At 46.5% G+C, this 9329-nt stretch overlaps 1 protein-coding gene across 1 annotated transcript in view; it reads right to left on the bottom strand.

The window, feature by feature from the left end:
• ERN1 (endoplasmic reticulum to nucleus signaling 1) overlaps positions 1–9329 on the bottom strand; it is a 61348-nt gene that overhangs the window by 25921 nt on the left and 26098 nt on the right. The window contains 5 exon segments of the mRNA XM_023535658.1: positions 459–490; positions 1272–1537; positions 2362–2463; positions 5233–5355; positions 7431–7503. Of these exon segments, the coding sequence (XP_023391426.1) occupies positions 459–490; positions 1272–1537; positions 2362–2463; positions 5233–5355; positions 7431–7503 (596 nt within the window).

Below are 9329 nucleotides of genomic sequence, written 5' to 3'. Positions count from 1 at the left end.
GGCCTAGGAGAAAAACAGACACATGCATTCCACAGTCACTTAAGTTCTGGATCTCACAAAGTGGGGCTTTGGGCAGAGAAGAATCCCGGCCTAATACCACCTGGAAGAGTAAACAGGTTAACTCCTGAGCACTGTGGGGGTGAAGGCAAGGGTACTGCCTCGCAGCCAGGAAAACTGGACTGCGGGACCCATCAGTCACTCGCCGCCTACAAAAGCATGCACGAGTCACCTAACTGCAAGCTTTGGTTTCTTCATCTACAAATGACAAGGCTGCACTAGACCATCCTCACGATGGCCTATAGAAAGAACTATGTGCAATGATCATCTGGGAGGGGCTGAATGCTTGTAACCATCACAAAGCCTCTAAGATGGCCTGACTGGCAAGCTCTGACATCCAAGCTGACACCAGAATCATCACCATTCTGTCTCTTGATTCTTAAAGAGTCTAGAGGGTCTACAGAAGCCCTGAGAAACGGCCAACTGCTCTAGTCTGGTTGCCAGAAGCAAATGGATGCACGAAAATTCCAAACTGGGTGAGACTTCCAGTCCCTCAGACCTAGATGGTCTGGGCCCATCTAGGGCATCATGGAGAGGGTGGGGTTTGATATCCGTGACGTCAGTGTGAAAATGTCGGGGCAACACCTCCAGATTTTCCTGGTTACTATCAATAGCCAGTATGGAGCTGGTTGTCTACTAATTTCTCAAAACCTCTCTCAACAAATACCCTACACTTGAATGGTGGTGTCCAATTTTGAGGACATTTTCATGCACATGATCTTATTTGATCTTCTCCAACAGCTCTGTAAAGTGGGAAACTGAGGCTCAGCAAGGCCTATTAACAGGTAGGTATGGAAAGCACAGGCCTGCTGAATCTTGGACACACACATCATTAACACTGTTTTCCTGATTTTTAATATGAATATAACTTACAATAAAAATTGAGAAAATACAGAAAATTGAAAAATAAATACTTCTCTTGTATTCCCACCACCTGAGATATATTCACATTGTTCTGTGAATACTGGCCATCTCTTTCCTGTCCCCGCCTATTATTTAATTCATTTAATATTCAAGAATTCTGAGACGTCAAGGGGTACCCCACCCCCGTTCTTCTATTCTAAGGTTTCGGAATGAGCCAGGGTTGGCTCTTTATAGTCCTCAGCTTCCGAGTTGCCTGCCCGAGCCCTGGCCTCCAGTGTACGGTGTGCTACGCTGCATCAGAACCAAACGTCAAGGTCACAGTTGCCCTCTCCTGCCCCTGGATCCCCGACTCACGTCAGCTTGCTCTTGGCCTCCGTCTCCTTGGGGAAGGGGTACTTCCACTTGGTGATGCGCCCCACCTCCCCAGACATGAAGGTCAGATAGCGCAGGGTCTCCACAGCGACGTTGATGTGCATCACCTTCCTCAGACCCTCCCGCTGCCAGACATAAAAGGCCACCACAGGGGAAGCGTAGTTTTGGATCCACAGGACGTCGCCAGATTCACTGTCCACAGTCACCACCAGCCCATCGCCATTGGACACAAAATGGGACATCTCTGTACAGATCAGATAAACAAAGCATGTCAAATCTCACCCCATCTTGCAACCACATCCTCTACTCTCCCGGCAAGCTGCAGTCACTCAGCTAGAGGAAACAAGACTTCTGGAGTATTCTCAGATCTCCTCTGAATAGTTTCACTGGTTTCCAATGAACTTGCTCAGGCTCTACAATATAAGACACTGAGAGCTGCCTAGTTTATTAACGTAAGACAGGATCGCTCTCTTGAAGGCAATTTACTTGGTGATGTTTTTCAGCATTCCATTCAATTAGTGAGAGTAGATATTGAGGAGAAAGAGCTAATGAAGATGCCTACGAATATGGAGTTTTATAGCAATCATTTCAAACCTATTGATCGAGCTGCAAGTCAGAGCTGACCACCGACACTGCCCGCATCTGACCACAGAGGGGAAGTTGGTTTTCAGTTTTCATTTGAGTTGGGGGAATGCTTACTAGAGAAATAACTAGGGGATGAGCCACATTTAGGGAGTGAGTTAATGTCACAAGTTGATGTTTAATTCTGCCTCCCATGGGCTTCTCGTAAATTCCTTCTGCGACACAGAGGGACTCAACAGAGGGTGCCCTCTCTCTTCTCAGGCTACACTCACCTCCCTTTTACTTGAGTTCCCTTTCATACCTCTCACCCAGGCCCCTGCCTCCAAGACTGACGAAGTATTATTTACTCTAAGTCTATGGAAAGTCCAGAACCTGCTGACCAAGAGTGTCTTAAGGAAAATCCAGCTTTCTGGAGTGATCGTTTCCTCATAGGTCACAAATACCACCCCCTATCCCACCCTTGCAAAGCCACCCGGGAGCACATACTATAGTCCACGTCGTCCTCGGGCAGCGAGGCTGCATAGTCGAAGTAGGTGGCGTTCCACCGGAGCTCTCGGGTTTTGGTGTCGTACATGGTGATGGTGTACTCTGGAGAACACACACCAGCCTGTTACTGGGAGGGGCCACAGCACCTGCCGAGGTGCTGACCTCATCTAACTTACAACAGACAAATCCTCCCTAAATTGCCTGTAAGAAAAAGTCCAGGCCATCCATGTGGAAAGAGGCCACGTGGAGAACCGAACTCCCAGACACATGAGTGAACCCGGCTGACAGCATGTGCAGCGGAGACAAGCCACCTACTGTGCCCTTGAACTCATGACTCACAGCATCATGAGCAATATCACAGTGTTGTTTTAAGCCACTTACATTTTGGGGTGGTTTGTTATACAGCAAATATACATATTAGAAAGTGGTACCTAGAAACAAGAAGGTGCCATAACAAAAACCTAAAGCTTGTGCGATTGACTGGGACTGGGTGGCAGATGGAGGCTAGAAGGTCGGTGTGGAGACTAATGCTCTAGGTGGAAAAGATGCTCAATATAAAAAATGGCCTCAGGGCAAAGATCAAGTTCAGGGTGCTACTAGTAAAAAAATGGCCTCAAGGTCAAGATCAAATCAAGGGGAGGCAGTAAGACTCTTTTTTGAGACCTCAGAAGATTTAAGGTGGTACTTCATAGATCAGACCTTCTGCTAGGTAAAAGGGTTCTAAGAACTGTAAGAGGGTTGCCCATAGCACAAAAAAGAGAGACTTGTGGGTATGAGTTTAACCTAATGAAGTACAATTTGAGACATGTGAAGTCCACAAAGTTTTTAAAGGAGTAATACCAGCATGGACTAAAAAGACCAGAGATGGTCAAAATGAAAAAAAAAAAAAGAAAGAAAACAAAACAAAACAAAGGCCTCTAGACCCCCAACTTTCAATGCATAAGAAACAGATTGAGAAAGCTACGAAACACTAACCATTTCTTACAGAAAAGAAAAGGGCTTCTCAGAGGGCAGGACCAAGAGCTGCTGAGAACCATGGATTAGGGAACCAAACCCAGAGGGCAAGGCTGGGCCCTAATGGAGGACTCTTTCCTGCCTGCAGAGCGGGGGCCCTGAAAACATGGGCCTGGCTGGACTCCAGAATCGCTAAGGCCCAGTGACTGCTACGTGCCTCCCGTTCCCTCCCTTTTTGGATGGCGATGTCGTCTGCAGCTATCCTGGCAGTGTCCCCACTGGGTGCTGGTGCTGGTGGGGAGCCTTGCCCACCTCCGCACCTGATGGAGAGCACGAGATGCTGGATTTTGAGACTGATGCTGCGATTGGACTTTGGGAATCTGGGGGAGGGATGAGTATCCTCTGCCTGCGGGCAGGGTGGAGGACTGTGGCAGAATGTCTGAAAACGTCACCACTCCCATTTCTGTAATGTGCATGTCAGTCTTCTCGTTAAGAGGATAAGTATTTCCTAGCCCTTGATTCTGGGCTGGCCTATGACTTGCTTTGACCAACAGACTGAGTGGAAGTGAGGTCCCAGGACTTCTCAGCCTAGGCCTTCGAGGCACTGTAACGTCCACCTTTACTCAAGAGGAGAGGACCCAGCCGCCATGTAAATAAGTCCAGGCTATCTGTGTGGGGCTGAACCAAGGTCCCAGATATCTGAGCAAGCCCTGCCAACAGCACGTGGGGTACAGACCATCGACCTGCATTGAGCCCTCCCTGAATTCCTGACCTATGGAATCGTGAACAATAAAATGTTGGTGTTTGAAGCCGCTAAGTTAGGGTGGTTTGTCATGCAGCAATAGTTAACGGGAACAATATTTGACATTTCACCTAGACCTTCCCCAAGCCCAGCCAGCTTCTACAGGGCCTAAGATTAGTCGCACTCATTTTCAGAAAAGTACTGTTTTCCATGGCACTCGAAGAAAGTTTCTCTCTCTCTCTCTGTCTCTCTCTCTCTCTCTTTTTTTAGGTTTTTGGTGTAAGTTTTCCTTCTAAGTGTTTTCCTGCTTCCCCTTTTAACTGTTGTTCCACACAGTCTTTGCGGAGTACTGCTAGGTGTCAGGTGCTGCACACACAAGATGAACACGGCAGATTCCTGCAGAGAAAGGCTCACCATCCACCTGCTCGCTCGCTCCAGCGTCTGAGCACCCGCTGCGTGCCAGCATGGTGCCCCGCGTGGAGATAGGGTAGGCGAGAAAAACCAGTCCTGCCCTCGGGAAGCTTAACGTCTAGTAGGGGAGGCAGAAAACTGGCAAATACGATTTAGAAACATGTAGTGACAAGTGTTAAAAAGAGGCAGAAGAGAGAGGAGACAGAATGTAGCTTTGCTGACTCTTAAAGGGCCAATGACAGGTGATGAGATGGCCATTACGATAGCAGGACAGCCACTGTACCTGGGCAGGGACAGGGAGCTGAGGTGGGGAAGAGGCTTCTCAGAGGGGGTGACTTTGGAGCAGCATGGGTTCGGAAGCGAGGAAATTGACCACAGAGGCAAAAACGTGTATACCTAGTAAAGAGGGAGCCACTATTCCAAGTTTTTTAAAATAGCACTGCTTTTTCTGGGAATGGCAGGTCATTCATCCTGACTGGAAAATGTTGACGTGTGGGAAAGCCAGCGACGGAGGAGGCTAAAGAGGTAGCAGCTTCATCACTGAGGCCTTGTGGGCTGTGCCCGGTTTGGACTATAATCTCTGGGCAATGGGGAGCCCCGGGGGGTCTTATAAAAGGAAACAATGTGGTAAAATCTGTGTTTGGAGAAGACAGACCCGGCTACCTTCTAGAGAAAGAAGCCCAGAGGCAGAGGCCCACGGGGAGGCTGCTTCAGGTCCTTTCTAGAAACAGGCAGGGTGCACACGACAAAAGGTTCCCTCTTACCTGTTCGTCCAAGGTACAGAAGAGAGGTTGATGGGCAGAGACTATCTGCAAAGGCTGATGACAAAGTCTGTTGCTTCTCCCCGGTCAGAAGGTCAACCACATACCAAATGTCCTGCTTTTTACCTGAAAGGTCACAAGAACACATCATGGTTTACACTTGTCTTCTATGGGAAAAAAATATCACTGCCAAACTAGCAGCCCGAGATGTTCTCTGTGCTGAGACAGGCCTGAAATTCTTAGGATGTCGAAGACATTTCTAAGATGCTCTGAGGGTGACAAAGCGAATGGTAATGTGGAGATAATAAAACTTCTTGGGCTACTGGGTCTGATAATAACTTAATAACCCAATCATGCATAAAAATTTCTCCAAACCTAATAACTCATAGATTCTATTGCTTTGATTAGTGGCCCTTGATATTATAAGTCTGGACTGTAAAGGGGAATCCTCTTCTCTGAGGCTAGAATTTATGTAAATACAGAAATGTACCCTGGGGGTTCATCTCGCTGGCTACCATCATTCATGTATCTCAACATCCCTACGAATAAGCTCACGTGTAAAGAGGCTCTACAGTTACTGGTCATAACTCTAATTATGGTACCTGTCACTGGGCAGTAGAGCTGGTTGCAACCTGGTAGTGACGAGGCCAAAATGATCTCAGCCGCTGTCCCCAGCCACAGGCTACATCTCTCACCTTGGTCAGCTGATTAAAAGGTATAAACAGGTGCACCGCACAGCCAAATACCACTATTAGGAAAATTCAAAGATATGTATCTACAGCATATACAGCAGAGCGTCCTGGTAGTAGGTGGACCTTCCATTTGCGGGTCAACACATTTACCGCGACGTGCGCATTTCCGTTTTGTAAGTCATGGCCTCTGGTCACTTGTATCTTCCTAACTTATTGGCCAAGTTTCCTATTTCAAGAGACTATTGGAAGCACAGCACTGACATGCCAGGAAGATCACAGGGCATTAGAATTTGCTAAAGCTGCACTTAGTTCTAACAGATGCAGCATATATTCCTAGTCCACATGTGTGAAACCTGTCCATGGATCCTAAGTTTCTGTTCTTAACAACAAAATCTTGATATGAAAACGATCTGAAGATAGAGTGAAAACATCACCAAAGAGCTGTGACCATGATCCCTTTCCACCTGGCATGGCACCCTCTGGTTACTTCTAGGACCATTACAGTCTCCATAACCCAACTAATCATGTCAACGGATGGACTGGGCAACTGCCATGGTTTTAAATATACTTGATGAAATCACTGAGGAGGGCACCACACGAAGATGATGGAAACAGTATCTTAAATGCACCCTAAGTGATGAATCCTTGGCAAAAGCTGGGAGACCAAATAGAAAACAGTGACACAGATGGTGAGAAGGAGGTCAGACGGGCCTGGGGCATGGCCCAGGGGAATGAGAAAGCTGAACTGACCACTTCCTCCAGTTCCCTAGGCCAGGAGGTTCCTCATTCTGAAAGTGTGGAAGGAAGCAGCAGCCCAGGGTCCCTAGCAAAAACTTAAAATTCAGCTTGCACTTGAGGCCAAGAAATACTCGGAATATAGCTCCTGAGACATGAATAGGCAATGAGCACTTCCAGTTCCCAAGAAAGCTGCTGTATAAATACAGGATATCGTTACTGCTATGATTTCAAGATAAATGCAGCTCTCCTTTGTGTTACAAATGCATTTTTATTGACATTTTGGCAGCCCCAGGGTAAAAGAAAAGCAGGTGATCTGACACTTTGAAAGATGTGACCCCTGTAGATATGAAGGCAGCTTATCTAGGCAAGCTGTTCAGAGCAGTTTTTATCCAATATTCTGATAGCAGGAAATACTAAGAAAGCCCTATAATTAATAGGCAGGGCCTGGCTTCCCTTTTCTTGGCTCAAGCTATTGTATTCACTTTAAATTTCATCCAGTTGCTTCTGGGTATGTTGTAATCTTGAAAATGGCTGGGGTAGGTCAACACAGCAGCTAAAAGCTTGTTAAATGAGTAACCATGTTAATGGTGTCAAGTCTGTTCCCAAGTGGGGGGAACCTTTCTTAATTGTTCAGCTGCTCCTGGTGTGAACAAGTGTCAGGGAGGTGAGAACGGCCTTTCCCAGAAGGCTTAGCCACTCGCTGCTTTCCCAGATCCTGGGGCTCGCTTCCAAGAAGCTGGAGGCTTCGGTGTGGAAAACAGGAACTCTTACCCATGTAGAGGATTCCATCTGAACTTCGGCACGGGGATGCCTGTACCAACTCTGGGATCGTAAAGGGAAGTTTCTTTTAAAAAAAAGGCAAAGGAAAAAATAGGTTAATCGAGTCTTGTGCAATTACAATTTTATGGCATAGTCTCTTTCTGTTACCCAATCCTGCTGAAAAGAGAGAAGCCCTGTTGATGGTAAATGGGAGTTGTCCTAACTGGGAACTGAGGAGAAGGGGTGCCCCTGGCTTCCATATCCATTTTGGACAAGCCCTCGGCTCCCGGGTCCCTGGCACTTAAACGCTAACTCCTCTCAAAGTCTCTTTTCCCAAAGAGTACCTCTGAGGATGACATAAACCTTTTCTGAAAAGACACAAATATGTAGCATTAACATGATCTTTGAAATTCTAAGGGGGCAGGAGATATTCTCCTGTCTTGGAAAATTGACCCAGAGCCAGCTAGACTGAGCAAAATGTCAATGCTTTTCAGAGTAGGAACGAGCCATGAGATCAGTTCTGAAGAGAGGCAAACTTGGTGCCCCGCCGAAGGAAGCTTCGAGAAGTAGAAGTCATCGCTATGTGGGCCACTTAGGAGTTTGAGACGGAAAAGAAGTGTTGATGTTTTCTTCGGTAAATAATTCTGTACTGAAAACAGGGGAAAATCAAACCTTTTGGTATTAAAAAGAAGTTATGGTAGGCGCCAGGAAAAGAAACTCAAAGGAATACACGTATTTCAGCTGCATTTCATCATAAGACCGATTCTTCTGAGTCTACAGCTGACATCTGATGCCTTCTGGTGACCGTTTGTTTCAGTATACTTTATTTTTGGAAACTTCTGTGTTCCTGAAACTGTTTTGTAGATACCTGCTTCTACTACACTGCCACATTTTTTTTTTTTTCTCCAAGGAAGATAAAATTTCTCTCTAGCTTGAATAAACAGAACTTTAATTAATCGTTTGGGTTTTCTCATCACCCCAACATTTAAATCAAGCCTCAGAAAAGGAAAAATGCCACAGAGAGGCTGTCATGACTGGGTTTCTGCCAGATGGTTCTGAGAAATCAGAAAGTCATTACTAGGCTTCCAGCTGGGAGTCCCAGCCTGGAGTTCTGCGATGTCTGCTGAGCCTCCCAATTCAGGGCCCAAGCTGGAAACACAGCGTTCCTTGGAGCTGCTAAACCACATTGCAGGAAGGCACGTGGGGTGGTGGTCAGAGCATCCTAGCTCTTCAAGTCTCAAGTCCAATACTTGAAGCTTTGACCTTGGGCAGGTCCTTAACCTCTCCAGGAGCGGTTTCCATACCTCTACTGTGGGGACACCTCTACACCAGAGGGCTGCTGAGAGGTTCAAATGAGACAACGTATACAAATCGTTCAACCCAGTTGCTAATAAATTGCTTCAGAAATGGAGGCTCTCCTAACGTGGAGAGAAATGTTGAAGGTGAAACACATACACCTGTACAGAAGGCCTGCCCTTCTCCTCCCATCTGTTTTGGTCCCAGGTATTCGTCAAATAATTTAAAAATACCCAAATGAGAGCTCATAAGCCACTTACAGTCTAGACCAGTGGTTCTCAACCCTGGCTGCACATGAGAATCACTTGCAGACTTTTTAAACTTTCCACTGAAGCAGAACTTACAAATAAAATAAAGTTCACGTAAGCGTACAGCTTGGTTAGATTTTGCAATGTGAACGTACTCACGTAACCAGCACTCAGGTGAAGAAACTCTGAGAGCCCCTTCTTGACCTCTCTTCCAATCATGACCCCCCAGGGTAATCATTACCTTAACTTCAGAACATCATAGACTAGTTTTTCCCGTCTTTGAGCTTTACAGAAATGAATCATTCACTGTGTAGACTTTCTCGTTTGTCATCTTTTGTCCAACCCTATGTTGGTGAGATGCAGACAA

Source organism: Pteropus vampyrus, unplaced genomic scaffold, assembly GCF_000151845.1.
Source record: "Pteropus vampyrus isolate Shadow unplaced genomic scaffold, Pvam_2.0 Scaffold143, whole genome shotgun sequence".
NCBI classification, from domain to species: Eukaryota; Metazoa; Chordata; class Mammalia; order Chiroptera; family Pteropodidae; genus Pteropus; species Pteropus vampyrus.
Note: the sequence above shows the minus strand (reverse complement) of the source record. Positions and strands in the feature narration are given on the sequence as shown.